At 46.7% G+C, this 20,674-nt stretch overlaps 1 protein-coding gene across 1 annotated transcript in view; it reads right to left on the reverse strand.

Annotated features, from left to right (window-relative positions):
• Positions 1–20,674, reverse strand: part of PTN (pleiotrophin) — a 44,153-nt gene that overhangs the window by 8,273 nt on the left and 15,206 nt on the right. Inside the window, exons 2-4 of the mRNA XM_083181178.1 lie at positions 13,544–13,641; positions 12,490–12,663; positions 11,415–11,576 (exon numbers count right to left, since the gene is read on the reverse strand). Coding sequence (XP_083037304.1) covers positions 11,415–11,576; positions 12,490–12,663; positions 13,544–13,640 — 433 coding nt within the window. The 5' untranslated portion in view covers position 13,641. The remainder of the gene's footprint in view (positions 1–11,414; positions 11,577–12,489; positions 12,664–13,543; positions 13,642–20,674) is intronic.

Below are 20,674 nucleotides of genomic sequence, written 5' to 3' on the forward strand. Positions count from 1 at the left end.
CAATATTTTAAAGAATATACCCTGTGAAGAAGAGATTTGGGTAGTGACTGCAGATGTCAAGTCTCTTTACACCATTATCGACCACCAAAGCGGTATACAGTCGGTACGAGAATACTTGACAAACAGCACTTTACAGCAAGACCTCCAGCAGTTTTTATTAGAAGGTGTAGAATTCATTTTAACCAACAACTATTTTACCTTCGAGTCCGGCTTTTATATACAAAAGGTTGGGACGGCCATGGGCACCAGGTTCGCCCCGAGCTACGCCAACATCTTCATGGGCAAGTGGGAGCAGTCCCATGTTTGGTGTTGGGCGGGGCTTGGGTCGAGCCTGGTGTCGTGGGTACGTTACATAGATGATATTTTATTCTTCTGGAGGGGAGGAGAAGATGATCTCAACAATTTTTGTACTTTTTTAAACACCAACGATTGTAATATAGAATTGACTTTTAATAAGAGCATGTCAACAGTGGATTTTTTAGATATTACGATTACCAAGGGTACCAGTCAGTGGGAAACGAAAACATTTACAAAGCCCACAGATACTCACTCTTATATTCATCGTACCAGCTGCCATCACCATAATTGGCTAGACTCTATACCGGGGGGGCAGTTGAAACGAGTGAGACGTAACTGCACCGATATGAATACCTATAATGAACAGGCGGCAAATATGGCAAAGAAATTTGTCTGCAGTGGTTATGAGGGGGAAAGAATTGATTCATTGGTCAAAGAGATAGGTGACCTGGATAGGGATTCTCTGCTTGAGAATAAAATACCCCCGGAAAGACCCAAAAAAGACTTCCACTTGGCCTTCATAACAGGATATAACGCACAACACAAAATGGTGGAACGGTCATTCACCAAAAATTGGGAGATTTTAAAACATGACCCTGCCCAGTCACCCAAGCTTTATCTACAGAAAAGCCCCAAACATAAAAAACAAAGTGGTTAGTAGTGCGCTCCCCCTGCCAAAACGTCCAGGAAGGGTTTTGACTAAGGGGTTCCACAGATGTGGATTGTGTAAAGCGTGCAGGGAAATTAACAGCAGAGGGGTCAGCAAAACCACGGATGTTACGATCAATGGTGTTAAGTTTGTTTTAAATGATTTTATGACATGCAACACTAGTAACATAGGGCCTTATTCTGGTTGGAGCGGCCGGGCCGTACGCGTACGTCCCGGGGTTTTTCATGATCTGCGCATGTGCAGATACGCTAATGCGCCGGCGCGAACACACCACAACGCTTACGGCCGGGCTCTCAACGTGCGAAAAAACCTGTACGCGAGTGTACGGGTAATGGGGCGGCATAGGGGCGTGTTGATGGGAGCGGCCGAAATAATGAGGGAAAATGGGCGTAAATATGGGCGTACACGGGGGTGTGCACCAAAAATGAGCGGTGCTACTACCGCACGATCGACTAAGGCACCGTTCATTTCGGACACCAAACAGGCGGCCGCCAACCGCCAGCTCAAACCACCCCTACAGATACCGCATGCCAGCGTGCGCCTGAGTTGGCTAATTAACGCTGATTACTACTCAAACACATACACCTGAATGTAATAAGCAATGCTGCAGTCTATTAAGTCCAAACCATGATTTCACTGCCTGCAAGCCACACATACAGCACGCAAACACATTGGAAGCTTATGTTTCTATACTTCTCCACATTTAAAGGTTTGTTTAATTTAAGGTAAGAATCTTTTTATACGCTAAGGTAGGTATTTGCTAAACAGTTAGACACATTCACTACGTGCTTTCATAGACTTTACGCAGTAGCACACTCAATCTACACAAGTCGACATGTGTCAACGTGTTCACTCTAATACAAACATAGGTTTTGTATTTAGGATACAATAACATAAACCACATCTAACACCTACAAAGGATGTTTCAGCAATGTTTTAATCCCATGGCCACTATTTTGCACATTAATTAATTCAATTAATTAATTAATTTTCATAATTATAGTTGAAAGGGAAGATATGCTGGTCCATATATGTGAAGGGTATGTCAGCGTACACGGACGTACGCTCACTCTCACGAGCGGTGACATAAGCTGACTTTTCTATTGAAAACAATAGGGACCCGTCCGTGCAAGCTGGCGTACGCTCAGATAGCCGCAAGAAGTCGGTGGGAAGACGGCCGAGAGACGTCCGTAAACGGTGGTGTACGCTCAATTGTACGCCAGTTGTCGGAGTGTAAGGGCTGGGCCGTCCGCGTACGTTGCCGTACGCTCATCTGTACGCCACTCCCCTTCTACGGTATTTCTGGCCGTACGTAAGCGGCTGATTTGTGGGTGGACCTAACCCTAACGGCCGCGTACGGCTAGCGTGCGGTAATGGCGAACGTACGCACGTTTGGCCGCTCCGATCAGAATAACCTCCATAGTGTATGGCATAGAATGTTCTTGCCATAAATTCTATGTGGGTCGCACTTCACGCCCTTTTAAAATTCGTTTAAGCGAACATCTAAATAATATAAGGAAAGGACTAGAGTCCCATTCCTTATCGCAACATTTTAAACTATTTCATAACTCCTCACCATCAGCCATCATCAGGTTTTTTGGCATAAAAATAGCTCATACTGGCCCCAGAAATAAAAACCAAGCCACCTGTTTAGCAAGGGAGGAGATGAAATTAATTTATAAATTTGATACACTGAAACCAAAGGGCCTGAACTGCGATTTTGAAGTGAAATGGTTTTTATAAAGTAACTGCTTTTATGTAATTGGTTTTATATATATATGATTGATTTTATATGATATATATATTTTTATAATATTTTTATATGTATTTATATCCGATTTGCACACATTGTACTCATTTGCACTTTTGTATATTTATAGTGAACTTCCGGACGCATATTCCATTCTATTACCATTGGGATCCAATAAAATCCTAATGAAAAGTGAATGCTGTATATACCAGACAGCCATTTGCGTTCCGGAATCATGATCAGCATCAGGAACCAAAATGAAGTACTGTGTTGCACTTATTATGAATACTTAATAGCGGGGACACACTGCAGAACATCCTGTAAGTGGAACGCAAGATGCGTTCCAATAGCCGCGACCGGAAGTGAGGTAACCGGAAGTCCGTCACCGGAAGTCCGTCACCGGAAGTCCGTTACGGAAGTCCGTCACCGGAAGTCGCGGGAGCGTCAGGTGACTGAAATTGCCATGATTTCCCTGCTATAAAAGGGGATGAATACACAGCAAAAGTTATACTCCTTGAAAAAGGACACATTTGGTGTCCGAAACGCGTCGGAGCGGAGCAGCTGTGTTTCATTTGGACCAGGAGTTTGAGACGGTTGGACACAACTAGGACTATAGCGGTAGTTGACCCGGGAAAAACATCTCACCATCCCTTATGCCTATTTGAGAGCCATATCCATCTGGTTCTCCAGCTTGTCTGGTAAATTCCACCCTTTTCATCTCCTGGATTATTTTGTTTTGTTTTATACATGTCATTGTAATAAAGAGGTTTTGCAATATTATGCCATTTCTCTTCCTTGAGGGAATTATTGAAAAAGTGGACCGGACAGATGATGACCTGACTGGTGCCTGGTTTTCTCATTAAGTGATTCTATATTTGGAGAAGAGGAGACGCCACCATTCTCTAAGGGAGGTGTGGTTTATAATTTTAAGTCAGCGCTGGTGTTGAGGATCGACCCCAAAATCTGGTATCTTCGGATACCTACCCGTACACTATACCCCCAGGGTTGCCAGGGTTTTCTTGCTCATTGCCAGGGGCTACATGCTCATTGCCACTTGTTACATGCTCATTGCCCCTTGTTACTTTCTCGTTGCCACGAGTTATGTACATTGCCAGGGATTACATGCCCGGAAGTAGGCTCAGGCAAGTGTTCCCAGAATCCAGCACTATTGGGTAACGCTATAAGTGCTGTGCTTCCCTGTCAGACGCTAAAGATCCATTGACCTCCAAGGCGGCGGCCATTTTTGGTAAGTTCTTTTCTTCAGATTGTATGTGGATAGCCAGGCCCCATGGGATTTGCACAGATATCTGCTGCAATCCCACAAATATTAAATGCTGACTATGCCCCTTGGGTAGTAAGATTTCATGGTCTCTCTTTTGTCATTTTCCCTGCCCCATGTACAGGCCATCCCGGCCTGACTGACCCCAGGCAGCCTATGATGAACCATATGAAAGTGCTCTGTGCTTCGCTCCCTCGGGATAATGGTTTGGAGATAGGGCAGCTTCAATACGGTGTTATCTCCTCTTCCATTCTGTGCCACACCACAGGGGCATGTTTTTAAGTGTAGTGTACCACACCACATACCCCAGACATACACACCGTAATACCCATTCCACATTATAGCAAATGCCGTAATGCCCATTACATATTACACCACATGCCGTAATGCCCATTCCACATTATTCTGCATGCCACCATGCCTGTTACACATTATTCCACATGTTGTAATGCCCGTTACACATTATAGCAAACGCCGTAATTCCCATTACATATTACACCACATGCCGTAATGCCCATTCCACATTATTCTGCATGCCACCATGCCTGTTACACATTATTCCACATGTTGTAATGCCCGTTACACATTATAGCAAACACCGTAATGCCCATTACATATTATACCACATGCCATAATGCCCATTCCACATTATTTCACATGCCATAATGCCGTTATACATTATTCTGCAAGCTGTAATGCTTATTACATATTATGTCACACACCGTAATGCACATTACACGAGGCCACACACCGTAATGCCCATTACACATTGCACTACACACCATGATGCCCATTACACATTGTGCCAGACAGCGTGATGCCCATTACATATTATGACACATAAGTACTGCTCACCTACATGCATGATGCCCAGGTCTTCATGTTTGTTGCCAAGCTGGTTTTATGCTAGATGCCTGGGGTTTCATGTTCGTTGACAAGGGGGTTTCATGCTCGATGCCAGGTGGCTTCATATTCTTTGCCAAGGGGGTTTCATGCTCATTGCCAAGAGGGATTACATGTTTGTTTTCACAGGGGGTGGGGCGCACCCCCACACCACCCCCAATCAGGTATGCATCAGGGCGGGGGGGGGGGGAGAGAGCGTGGCTCCAGCTTACAGCTGTGAGCCACAGGTGGCGGACAACTGAGGGAGAGAGGAGGACTAGGAAGGTAGGTGGCGGACAATGGAGGATGGGCAGTCCCAGCAGACGGGAGGCTGTCTGTGGCATACACCACACAGTGCGCACAGCCTCAGCGCCAACCTCCCCCATTCAGGGCCACTGCTGACGTCTTCTGTCCCCCGCCTGGGACTTCTGCTCCCCCAGTCCCCCGTTCACCGCCGCAGCCGGGTCTCCTTCTAACCAGCTGGCCGCTGCTGCTTCCACCGGGATGCCTGCTCCCCATCTGGCTGCTGCAGCCACCACCGCCGAGGAGAAAAAAAATCAGTGCTTGAAGTGAAGTGCCGGTATGTCATACCGTTGTGTGTGTGTGTGTGTGTGTATATATATATATATATATATATAGCAGATTTCCAGGGGATGGCCGGCACTCCAAATAGCAGCAAAACAAAACCGGGTGCCCTCCCAAGGGAAGAGAGGCAAGGGCTCGCTCCAATATATTGGTGTACAGTGGGGTGAATCTGTGTGAGGACAGATACAGCCACCGCCACCTCAGGAACCAGGAAATCATTTGCTTTACTTAAACCTAGCTGCTTTATCTTAAAACGGTATTACCCTTAAGTCACTTGGGCACGTCTGCATTTTTTTCTGACACTCCCAGAAAACAGCACCAAATGCCCACTTCCTGTCACTCAAACTGCGGCTCCAAGATCCATGTGCATTTTCTGTAGCTATTTCCCCTTGCAATGCGTACGGAACACATGCACAGTAGTTCATGCTGAATTAGGCCCTGCAATCGAATGTCATATCCTCAGCTGACCCCTCTCTCTGCTATGGGTACGAGTGGGTTTGGGAAGCTGGACAATCCTGGTCAGATCAGGGGCTGGTAAGAGCTTCAGTGGGCTGACATAATCCCCTAACCAGGAGGCTGCTTGGCATGTTGTCAGGATCTGCGTTCTTCCTGTCGCTGCGAGCCACAGTGATTACTATTCATGCCGCGCAGGGTGAGGAACTCGGGGGGAAACTGACATTGCAGAACAACTGATGTCTGACATATTTCACAGAAGTCCATTCAAATGCGCGGAGGAACCATAGAAACGTGCTGGGCGAAGAACAGATCGACATTGCGGCAGTGGTACCGGGAATTTAGGGGCTCATTCTAAACCACGCTCAGGTCCGTCAGCATCTAGCAAGCCTCAGGAAATAGCATCTGAATCTGTATTGAGAGGCCCGCTGGAGGAATCTTAAATCCGCCGATTGTGTACACAACCATCGGTCAATAATCGACCTTCGGGGTAACGCGGTGGCCAAGCAGTTACACAACCCCCAAAATGGTAACGACACGCCTGCGTATTATTAGTCGCCCCCCTATCAATACAAATGGTGCCTGACTGTCAATCGCACTGGGGACATTGTTACGGGATATGGACAAGAAGGTCCACAAGCATTGGGTCGACACCATTAGGTCGACATGCAGAAAGGTCGACATGTGTCTAGGTCGACATGGGTCAATGTCGACATGGATTAGGTCAACAGGGTCATTGGGTCGACACAAGCATTACATCATCATGGACAAGGTCGACAGTAAAAAGGTTGACATGGGGTTTTTCACTGTTTTTTAAGCCGACATGTGCCAACAGGCGGTATTTCATGCCCTACCATCCACTAGGGCGTGGTGGGAGAATAAAATAGTGTGCAGAGCAGAGCGGGGCACCGAGCGCGAAGCATGGCAAGCGCAGCGAGGGGACGCGGTGCACTTTAACCTGTGTTCATGTCGACTGTGTCGGCATTCGGGTAAAAAAAACTGGAGGAAAAACCCCATGTCGACCTTTTGACTATCGATCTTGCCCATGTCGACCTAATGCTTGTGTCGAACTAATGACCCTGTCGACCTAGTCCCATGTGGACCTTGAGCCATGTCGACCTAGACACATGTTGACCTTTCTGCATGTCGACCTAATGGTGTCAACCCAATGCTTGTCGACCTTCTTGTTGTAGACCAACTGATCCACACCCATTGTTACTAGGCCATCACTACACACGCACTGAGGTAAAAGAAAATGGCTCCGCTGCATCCGACGTCGGGACTGCATCCATCTTGGAATCAGGTATTAGGTGTCGTCACCGGACTTGTGCCTAAAACAGTATATTCTTAGAAAAGCCTAAACTTGCATTTACTCTGAATAAGGCTGTAAATGAGAGCTAAAAAATCTTAGGCATGGTATTGAAACGCCTGAATGGGTGGCAACTGGTGGGGTCCCACCATTAGGAACTCTTTGCCTTAGCCCCGATAATGGTCTCAGAAGAAACCCACGCAGGGAACGTAGTGTCCTGCGGTCACCCACCTCTCGCCTGGTTACTTTCCTGGTAATTACATTACAAAGGCCCGGGGCCATTAGTTACTGTGCTGGGAGTATGAAATACAATTACACCGCTAACTAAGTTTACTCTCCACGGGAAACCATAGCATATACCATATATATAGGCAGTATGGGGTGAATTAGTCACGCCATGTGAATTATTCTTTTATATGAATGAGCCTGAGGGTATAAGGTGGTTTCATTATATGAAGCATTAGTATAGAAGCAGCGATGATACGCTTAGGGCCTTATTTTGGTTCATTCTTTCTGACAAAATCCTTCTTAGATGGGAAAAACCATGTGCACTGCAGGTGGGGCAGATGTAACATGTGCAGAGAGAATTAGATTTGGGTGGGGTTTTACTTCAAAGTGAGATCTATATTGCAGTGTAAAAATAAAGCAGTCAGTATTTTCCCTGCACAGAAACAAAATTACTCACCCAAATCTAATTCTCTCTGCACATGTTACATCTGCCCCCCCTGCAGTGCACATGGTTTTGTCTATCTAAGAAGGATTTTGTCAGAAAGAATGAACCAAAATAAGGCCGTGACAAGCATTGGGGAGGGGTTGTCCTCTGTTCTGCAAAGTAATGGTATGTTGTCTATAGCTACCAATCAGATTCTACTTATGATTGGTTGTTACGGGCAACATCCCATCTTCAACAGAACTCCCATCTTAATAAATTTACCTCACAGGAGGAAATTTACTAGGATGGAAGTTGTATTTCACATGTGATGTTGCTATGGGCAACCAATCAAAATCTACTTATTTATTTAGCACTTTCTAGAAGATAATAGATAGGATGTTGTTGCTATAGGCAACCAATCAAATTCTATCGTCAACAGAACTCCCATCTTAGTAAATTTACCTCACAGTGTCTAGGTACACAGTCGATAGTTCAACCCCATATGGTCGCCAAGTGTTGACAGGGAAAAAGTACAGACGGTCGTCATAAAAAAAAAAAATGGTGGACACACGCTTTGAAAGTTATTTTTGGGTGTCATTTTGTATGTTTCATCGTATTTGACCTCAATTAAAGGAAATGTTTAACATCGCGGGACACGTTTCAGGCAAATTGAGCCAGGGCACATCCTATGTAACCCATCCTGCAGCCCTCTCCTTATATCACCCAATAACACTATTAAGCTCCAGGGATAAGACACCGCAACTACGGCCTTCAATGCCGGAACGGCCTCCCCATATCGCAACATACACTATAAATGTGACGTATTCGAGGAACAGTGTCCGTATATGTAATCTGAAGCCTCTGACGTACAGAAATATCAAATAACGGCTTCTCAGTCATCCCTAGTCTGAGGAGAAGACCTGAAAAATGTATTTCTAATGGTGTGAGCTCCAAATGGGTTAACTCTTTGCTCCGCCACCCCCACATGTCATAGATAAGCCCTGCCAAGCTTCTGGGACACACACAGGAGAAGCTGGAGGAGTTCATTACACACTGAAGTCAGATCGATAGGAAAGAAAATGAGTTTGTCTGTTGGGTGCAGCAGGAGCTGAAGTGGATGAGGCGCCAGGGGTCAAAGTACCACAGCCAGGCCTGTCTGCCGCTCCGCCGAGCACGCCTGAGGCCCACCACCTCCACCGGCAGAGGCCTACAGAGATCTACATGCATGACTAACTAACACGCACACATGTATATGTATACCGCCTCCAAATGTCTGACACTCCGCTAAGCTTTGGAGGAGATGTCTCTTCACTGTGAGCAGAACATCTTCTAGTTGACAATAAATTAATTTTCAGACATTATTGTACGCTATGGTTACAGTTAACCGATTAGCGTCTCCGCAGCGGAAAGGGTCCGTTCTTTCGCAGAGATTGTCAAAAATGGAAAAACCCAAAACCTACCAGCATTTACTCTTCCCAACAAGAAGTCCTACTGTACGAAGGCCTCATACCCACTGCTGGGGAAACGCGTGCGTTTGCTAGGGCGCTAATGCCAGCAGGAGGCGGGTGAATGGGTCTGACATAGGTATCACTTTGGTGCTCCTAAAGGTGCCCATACAAAGTGCGTTTTGCAGGTGCGATGGGATGCGCGCTCCCGCACACATCCCAATCGCACAGTTCAAAAAGTATGTGCTGCACGTACTTTTTGAACTAGCTTCAGATCGCAACGCCTGCACATCGAAATGAATGATGTATGTGCACCTTAAGAACGCTTCTTGCGCCATGTAATGTGTTAAAAATGTATATAGGACCACCGAATGCATCGGGAAATATTATTTATTTATTACTAGTTATTTATATAGCGCACACATATTCCACAGCGCTGTACAGAGAATATTTGAACATTCAATCTTACTTACAATCTATATTCCCTACCACATGTACACGCACACACAGACATTGTAGGGTTCATTTTGATATAGGGGTCAGATTGCCTTTAGTTACTGGATTTGGATCTGGGTAATGACAAGAACTATACAGTGTCACTTACAGTAGCTCAGCATAAGGTGCTGACAGTACCATAACACATCCACTAAGTAACCTACTGTACTAGATGGTTAGTTTTATACATTGTAGCTTACTATTTTTCCTGGATGGGATGGGGTCACGCTTCCCTATTTTGCCACGTCCACCCCAGTACCTGGGCCCCACGGCTGTCTCGGCAGCCCTGATCCAGGATGGTAGTCAGCAAACTTTGGGAAGTACAGTGTAAGTGGGGCCCATTGTCCTCATCCGGAGGATTACATTGGCAGAGGATGTACGAGAGAGACTGCACAGAATGGGGGGGGGGACTTCTCTCAGTGTAAATGTTTTCAGTAAGTGACAGAGTTTATTATACAGAGAACACTGAGTGGCTGACTGGGCAGCCGGCCAATAAGAGCTGGTGACACAAGAGATGTCAGACTGCTTTAGCTTCAGACGTCTCCTGAAAGAAGAAAAAATGTTACAGGCCCCTATTTATTCAAAGCAGGGTTTCCCAAACTCGGTCCTCAGGTCCCCCTACCAGACCAGGTTATGAGGATATCCTGCTTGTCCGCAGATGTTATAATCAAATTGACTGAGGCTCTAATTAAGTCACCTGTGCTTAAACGTAGATAGGGTTAAAACCTGGACTGTTAAGGTGCATACACACTGGCCGATATATCAGCCGTTCGATCGAATGGCCGATATATATCGATGGACCATCGACCAGTGATAAAACGCCGTTCACAGATATATCGCTGGACACATTGGTCGATGGTCCATTGATATATCGACTGTCCAAACAAATCGTGTGCAACACAGCTGATGCCCGATATATCTACAGCTATGATTGTGCATCGTTCTGTGTGTATGGACGATCCGCTGACCGCCTGTACAGCCGCTGGAGACGCAGGTGATTGACAGCTCAATGGGTGGGCGCAGTTTGGGGAGTTTTGGTAAAGGGATATTTTTGTTCTGTCCTAATTATTTTTCTATTAAACCCTCTGGAGCACACTGGAGTGTGACAGGTGAGGCTCCGCCTCCCCTTACCACACCTCACTGCCCTGTTACCCTCCCCCAGCCATCGTCCAGGAACGGCCCATGTCTGCTACTGTGCGTCTCAGTGTGTTTTGTGAGTCCGCACTTATTGTTGGAGCTGCAACCTTTAATCCTCCAGTCTCTGGGGCCTGTCTGTCACTTGTTCCTGTGCTACCAGCACATACTTAGTATTATCCCCGCTGCCTGAAGCCTGGGATACCCGTGCCATGCTACAAGACTGATAATGTCATGGGATCTCTCTGCTGCTGCTGACCCAGTGATTCCTAATGAATAACACAGAATGAAATGCATCACATAGGAATTCTATTGCCGTAATAGCAAAAACAGCATGGTGGGCCTGATTCGGCGGAGGTCGCACTGTGGGACGAGAACATGCCCAAGTGCTGCAGGAGCTGTCTTTTGTAATTAGAAGCCGTCTTCATACATACATACATACATACATACAGTACATTCTCACCTTGAGGTTTTGGTTTGGTGACCTTGCCGCAGGGTTTGGACAGGGTGACGGTTTTCTGACACTCCGCATTGTGCAGGGCCCTCTTCAAGCTGCCGTTCCGTGTCTTTATTCCTGTCTCCGGGTCACACTCTCCCCACTCCTGGAACTGGTACTTGCATTCCGCTGACGGCAAGGGGAAAGCAGGAGAGGGTTATAGGATGGTAACCGGATCTAATACACACACACGCTGATCTCAGGCTGCCTAGCTGCTGAGTGTTAGCACTAGTCAGAGTTACAAAAAAATCCCTGTATTATTATTATTGTGCTGGCGCAGAGGAACAAAGGTAGTGTTATCTGTAACCCATGGCAACGTCAGATATTTGTTTTCATTTTGTAAACTGCAGTAACACAATTACTCTTTTTTTAAAGGTTAAAAGCCCTTTTTTGCTGGCCTAAGTTCCCATAAATGTCACCCAATAACATAACTGCCGTCATGATGCATAACCCCACCCAATTATCCTGCTCCTGCCGCTACAGATGTTACAACATTTTCAATGATGTAACTCCCAGAGACATTGGAGGCATTGGCCATGGGGCTCCAGCTGTCAGAGGGGAACCAAGAAAGAAAAACCAAGGGGGTGGCTGAACTAGGACAAATTTCCCTCAACTCATTTGAGAGTGACTTGCCAAAAGCCAATCAAAACCTGAGGAACGTGCTTCATGGTTGTCGGTGGTTGGAGCTACAGTACGTTCCCTCTCCTGGCGCGTGTAGGCCCCAGTGTATGTACCATCGGTGGCAGGAAAACATCTGCTTCTCCCCCTTCAAAGGCAACAGTATTCACAACCGACCATAAACCATCAATAATTTTGAATCTTCGATAGTCAATGGGTATCCCATCCCTGGGAGACCTGCCCAATTTCTGGGGGTCACCTGAATATTTTCTGAGCACCCTGACACTGCGCCCAAGATTCCTATGATCTACGTTTACTATTTTCTGATGCTTTGTGAAACTGCCCATTACCCTCATGTACAAATGTTCAGAAAATGGATTTTAGGGTCAGGTGCTTTAAGGCGTCAACGTCCGCGTCGTCTCACCTCCAAACTGCTTCTTCCAGTTGCAGGGGATTTTACATTTCTGGGTCTTTATGGTCTGTTTACACTCTTTCCCTGTGCGTGTGCCTTCCCGTGTCCCAATTCCACAGTCTCCACTGGTGGGGACGCAAACACTCCACTGCCACTCGCCGCAGTCCGACTTCTTAACCTTCTTATCTGGAAAGCAAAAATGCTGAATAATTAACAATAATTATGTAATAATAAAAAAAAGTTCTGAACTATCTGGTCAGTGGCAAATGATAGTACACAACTGTGGGGGGTTTGTATAGCTGGGGGAGTCAAGTGCCCCAATGACCAGGCCGGCTTTCTGGTATGGATATTATGGAATAGTTTTTAAGAACTTCTATTTCTTGTTAAGCATACGGGGCCGATGGCATTTTTTAAAATTTGACATTAAAGTTGGTGAACAAGGGTATGTAAGTCGGGTTACTAATGTGTTTGTGGTGGTTCATCATATGTAAGACTGGTGGATCCGGGGGGGGGCTACAGCATACTTCAAAATTCAAATACGGGAGTCACGGCAACTGCCATTCCAAACTGACTTAATGGCAGTGAGTGCAGCTCCCCTATTTGAATCTTGATTTGTGCTGCAGCCCGTCACTGTATGTAACGGTCACTGATGTTATGATCTCCAACACTGTAAATATATTAGATGATAGTACTGCATCCCCCCTTCCCAGGCAACATAGCACTACCACCGCCCACCGGCAGCTCCTCCTTTCCGATAGCAACAACCTCCCCACCTATGCTGTGACCCCCCCACAGATGATTCTGATGACTGCAGTCTTTGAGGACTCTTTCTCCTGTGACCCCCGGTGGGGGGTCCGGTCTGTGGGGACCAAATTACTCGACCCACGTCATCATAGCTCCGCCCCCCACTGTGCAATGTCTGTAATACTGGCATTGCACGACAGGGGGCTGACCACGATGATGCGTTCACACTGGTCAAGCCCCAATGCTGGACTTAACCATAAGCCCTGCTATGCCCCGCCCCCAGTGTTCATTACAATTGTCATAGCCGTTCTTCCAGGATTACCTTGTTTGTCTTTCTTCCCTGTATCCGTCCCAATGACCGTAAGCACTACCAGTAACGCTAGCAGAGCCAGTGTAAGTATTCCATGGTGATGGTGCATCCTGTGGGAGAGAGAGAGATGAGAGGCATTATAGGGACTGGGCAACATATCTACCAAATGCTCCAACCGCTATAATATAACTTACTGTCATAATATGGTTCCAGAATAGATCCCCAACATTTACTGACCACTGGCCATAATACATCTATTACACCCTATACAGACATAGGACACTACACCCCAATATGTCCTGACCACTGGCCAGAATACATCTATTACACCCTATACAGACATAGGACACTACACCCCAACATGTCCTGACCACCGGCCATAATACATCTATTACACCCTATACAGACATAGGACACTACACCCCAATATGTCCTGACCGCCGGCCATAATACATCTATTACACCCTATACAGACATAGGACACTACACCCCCAACATGTCCTGACCACTGACCATAATACATCTATTACACCCTATACAGACATAGGACACTACACCCCAACATGTCCTGACCACCGGCCATAATACATCTATTACACCCTATACAGACATAGGACACTACACCCCAACATGTCCTGACCGCTGAATCTATTACACCCTATACAGACATAGGACACTACACCCCAACATGTCCTGACCGCTGGCCATAATACATCTATTACACCCTATACAGACATAGGACACTACACCCCAACATGACCTGACTGCTGACCATAATACATCTATTACACCCTATACAGACATAGGACACTACACCCCAACATGACCTGACTGCCGGCCATAATACATCTATTACACGCTATACAGACATAGGACACTACACCCCAACATGTCCTGACCGCCGGCCATAATACATCTATTACACCCTATACAGACATAGGACACTACACCCCAACATGTCCTGACCACTGGCCATAATACATCTATTACACCCTATACAGACATAGGACACTACACCCCCAACATTTCCTGACCGCCGGCCATAATACATCTATTACACCCTATACAGACATAGGACACTACACCCCAACATGTCCTGACCGCCGGCCATAATACATCTATTACACCCTATACAGACATAGGACACTACACCCCAATATGTCCTGACCACTGGCCAGAATACATCTATTACACCCTATACAGACATAGGACACTACACCCCCAACATGTCCTGACCGCTGAATCTATTACACCCTATACAGACATAGGACACTACACCCCAACATGTCCTGACCGCTGGCCATAATACATCTATTACACCCTATACAGACATAGGACACTACACCCCAACATGTCCTGACCGCCGACCATAATACATCTATTACACCCTATACAGACATAGGACACTACACCCCAACATGTCCTGACCGCCGACCATAATACATCTATTACACCCTATACAGACATAGGACACTACACCCCAACATGACCTGACTGCCGGCCATAATACATCTATTACACCCTATACAGACATAGGACACTACACCCCAACATGTCCTGACCGCCGGCCATAATACATCTATAACACCCTATACAGACATAGGACACTACACCCCAACATGTCCTGACCACTGGCCATAATACATCTATTACACCCTATACAGACATAGGACACTACACCCCCAACATTTCCTGACCGCCGGCCATAATACATCTATTACACCCTATACAGACATAGGACACTACACCCCCAACATGTCCTGACCGCTGGCCATAATACATCTATTACACCCTATACAGACATAGGACACTACACCCCAACATGTCCTGACCGCCGGCCATAATACATCTATTACACCCTATACAGACATAGGACACTACACCCCAATATGTCCTGACCACTGGCCAGAATACATCTATTACACCCTATACAGACATAGGACACTACACCCCCAACATGTCCTGACCGCTGAATCTATTACACCCTATACAGACATAGGACACTACACCCCAACATGTCCTGACCGCTGGCCATAATACATCTATTACACCCTATACAGACATAGGACACTACACCCCAACATGTCCTGACCGCTGGCCATAATACATCTATTACACCCTATACAGACATAGGACACTACACCCCAACATGTCCTGACCGCTGCCCATAATACATCTATTACACCCTATACAGACATAGGACACTACATCCCAACATGACCTGACCACTGGCCATAATACATCTATTACACCCTATACAGACATAGGACACTACACCCCAACATGTCCTGACCGCTGGCCATAATACATCTATTATACCCTATACAGACATAGGACACTACACCCCAACATGTCCTGACCGCTGACCATAATACATCTATTACACCCTATACAGACACAGGACACTACACCCCAACATGTCCTGACCACTGACCATAATACATCTATTACACCCTATACAGACATAGGACACTACACCCCCAACATGTCCTGACCGCTGCCCATAATACATCTATTACACCCTATACAGACACAGGACACTACACCCCAACATGTTCCGACCGCTGCCCATAATACATCTATTACACCCTATACAGACATAGGACACTACACCCCCAACATGTCCTGACCGCCGACCATAATACATCTATTACACCCTATACAGACATAGGACACTACACCCCAACATGTCCTGACCGCCGACCATAATACATCTATTACACCCTATACAGACATAGGACACTACACCCCAACATGACCTGACTGCCGGCCATAATACATCTATTACACCCTATACAGACATAGGACACTACACCCCAACATGTCCTGACCGCCGGCCATAATACATCTATTACACCCTATACAGACATAGGACACTACACCCCAACATGTCCTGACCGCTGGCCATAATACATCTATTACACCCTATACAGACATAGGACACTACACCCCCAACATGTCCTGACCGCTGGCCATAATACATCTATTACACCCTATACAGACATAGGACACTACACCCCAACATGTCCTGACCGCCGGCCATAATACATCTATTACACCCTATACAGACATAGGACACTACACCCCAATATGTCCTGACCACTGGCCAGAATACATCTATTACACCCTATACAGACATAGGACACTACACCCCCAACATGTCCTGACCGCTGAATCTATTACACCCTATACAGACATAGGACACTACACCCCAACATGTCCTGACCGCTGGCCATAATACATCTATTACACCCTATACAGACATAGGACACTACACCCCAACATGTCCTGACCGCTGGCCATAATACATCTATTACACCCTATACAGACATAGGACACTACACCCCAACATGTCCTGACCGCTGCCCATAATACATCTATTACACCCTATACAGACATAGGACACTACACCCCAACATGTCCTGACCACTGACCATAATACATCTATAACACCCTATACAGACATAGGACACTACACCCCAACATGTCCTGACCGCCGGCCATAGTACATCTATTATACCCTATACAGACATAGGACACTACACCCCAACATGTCCTGACCGCTGGCCATAATACATCTATTACACCCTATACAGACATAGGACACTACACCCCAACATGTCCTGACCACTGGCCATAATACATCTATTACACCCTATACAGACACAGGACACTACACCCCAACATGTTCCGACCGCTGCCCATAATACATCTATTACACCCTATACAGACATAGGACACTACACCCCCAACATGTCCTGACCACTGACCATAATACATCTATTACACCCTATACAGACATAGGACACTACACCCCAACATGTCCTGACCGCTGGCCATAATACATCTATTACACCCTATACAGACATAGGACACTACACCCCAACATGTCCTGACCGCTGGCCATAATACATCTATTACACCCTATACAGACATAGGACACTACACCCCAACATGTCCTGACCATAGGCCATAATACATCTATTACACCCTATACAGACATAGGACACTACACCCCAACATGTCCTGACCGCTGACCATAATACATCTATTACACCCTATACAGACATAGGACACTACACCCCAATATGTCCTGACCGCTGGCCATAATACATCTATTACACCCTATACAGACATAGGACACTACACCCCAACATGTCCTGACCGCTGGCCATAATACATCTATAACACCCTATACAGACATAGGACACTACACCCCAACATGTCCTGACCGCTGGTCATAATACATCTATTAAACCCTATACAGACATAGGACACTACACCCCAACATGTCCTGACCGCTGGTCATAATACATCTATTACACCCTATACAGACATAGGACACTACACCCCAACATGTCCTGACCACTGGCCATAATACATCTATTACACCCTATACAGACACAGGACACTACACCCCAACATGTCCTGACCGCTGACCATAATACATCTATTACACCCTATACAGACACAGGACACTACACCCCCAACATGTCCTGACCGCTGCCCATAATACATCTATTACACCCTATACAGACACAGGACACTACACCCCAACATGTTCCGACCGCTGCCCATAATACATCTATTACACCCTATACAGACATAGGACACTACACCCCCAACATGTCCTGACCACTGACCATAATACATCTATTACACCCTATACAGACATAGGACACTACACCCCAACATGTCCTGACCGCTGGCCATAATACATCTATTACACCCTATACAGACATAGGACACTACACCCCAACATGTCCTGACCGCTGGCCATAATACATCTATTACACCCTATACAGACATAGGACACTACACCCCAACATGTCCTGACCATAGGCCATAATACATCTATTACACCCTATACAGACATAGGACACTACACCCCAACATGTCCTGACCGCTGACCATAATACATCTATTACACCCTATACAGACATAGGACACTACACCCCAATATGTCCTGACCGCCGGCCATAATACATCTATTACACCCTATACAGACATAGGACACTACACCCCAACATGTCCTGACCGCTGGCCATAATACATCTATTACACCCTATACAGACATAGGACACTACACCCCAACATGTCCTGACCGCTGGTCATAATACATCTATTAAACCCTATACAGACATAGGACACTACACCCCAACATGTACTGACCGCTGGTCATAATACATCTATTACACCCTATACAGACATAGGACACTACACCCCAACATGTCCTGACCACTGGCCATAATACATCTATTACACCCTATACAGACATAGGACACTACACCCCAACATGTCCTGACCGCTGGCCATAATACATCTATGACACCCTATACAGACATAGGACACTAAACCGGGGACAGAACCAGGCTTCAGCCTGAGTAGGTAAATTCTGGAGGGGGCCATCATTGGGGGGGGGGGGGTCCCCACTTCCCCAGGACTCCTGCCTAGTCTGACTGGTTGGTAGGGATGATTGCTTTGGCCGGCGGGACCTGTATAAAAAGTCTCCCTTTAGCTGTGGCATTACCCTGCTGGCCGGTTGGGCCACGTGCTGGTTCTTGAAATACAAGGGACCCCTACTCACTTTGTCCCCTGTATTTTGGGAACCAGGACCGGCCCTTGGGCCTGGTGCTGGTTTAAAAAATATGGCGAACCTCTATTTTGTTTGTTCCCTGATTTTTTAGACCGGGATCTGAGTGATCCGTGCAGGCTTCTGCCAAATACACCAGAAAAATGAAGTGTATTTTCCAGGCGTGCCATGAATACGAATCAACGTATTTTCGGCATGGTAAATGGGCGCATTTTTGGATATGAATACGCCTATTTTATTCGTATTTACCTTAGTAAATTTCCCACTACACCCCCAACATGCATTCGCAGCCGTCTAGACTTAAGCTGGCCATACATCTACAGATCGATTGTCAGATTGGGCTGATTGGCAGTTTTCCAGCATTTCAAAGCAAATGGTCAACTGTCATTTGCTCTCATCCATTACCAGGATTTTGTTCCCACCAGCCCAATCTGACAATTGATCTGTAGATGTATGGCAGCCTTACTCGGCGTTGCGAAGGTTGTGGAGAGATCGGGACTGTTGCTGACATCAGGGGATCTCCCTTCCAACCGACGAGCGCCACCTATGTTTTCTGGGGCACTGCCAGAAAATATTGGCGTACTTCAATCAAGTTGCGAATGGTTAGCGATGACAATCCATCGCTGGGTTCGAACGCACAGATGGCTCCCTCATCATAGTACACACTTGGATCTTGAGAGTTATACCCCTAACACCAGAAGATGCAGGGATTTACCCAGGAATACAGTCCAGGGATCATGCAGGGACATTCCCGGGTTGGCCCCTCTCACACCATCCTTGCATTTTATAGTGTGGGGGGAGAGACAGCACTGGGAGGGCGCCTATGTATAGCACAGGGTTGCCGACTTTTTTAATCTCCTTTCCGGGAGAAGCCCGGAGTGGAGACTTTCAGCAGGAGTTCGGGGGCAGGGCTTGAGCGTGACATCATTAAGTACCACCCCATGATGGAAAATTACCTTATTTGGGGGGAGCGGGGGTTCCCCAGAAACCGGGAGGATTTTCCACCTTTCTAGGGGGCCAGGAGGGGGACCCGATCTTCGCTACAAGCTTCCAGCCGCCGCTGCCCGGATCCCCGCAGTCTGGATCCAGTTGCCGCCAACCGCTGTCCGGACCCCGCTGTCTGCCACCCGGTCCCCACTGCCTGGGTCAGTAGCTTTTACACCAGCCAGTAACCTAGCTAGCAGGGTTGAAATCCCGGCACATTTTCCAGGAATTTGGCCCAGGAACCTTTCACACCAGCACCAACCCGGGAATTTGGGCTGGTGTGAAAGGGGTATTATTGGACTCCCAGTCCTCATGGCGTCAGAGTATTCGCTGGGAAATAGACAGAGCGTCCTTCCGAAAGCTGGTTCATGACGGCTATGATGAATGCTGGGCCATCTTGGGCGAGCTGGGGAATAGGGGAGACGGGAGGGAGATGGAGCGATTTCTGTCTGCAGCTGACGGGTTCAATTAAAGCACCGGACAGTTTACGGGAGAAGAAAACATTCAGGCGTGAGGGAATCCATTGTATGTGGCAATGGAGCGTGACTGTGTGACGGATCTTGTGG

Source organism: Crinia signifera, chromosome 4, assembly GCF_055691185.1.
Source record: "Crinia signifera chromosome 4, ASM5569118v1, whole genome shotgun sequence".
NCBI classification, from domain to species: Eukaryota; Metazoa; Chordata; class Amphibia; order Anura; family Myobatrachidae; genus Crinia; species Crinia signifera.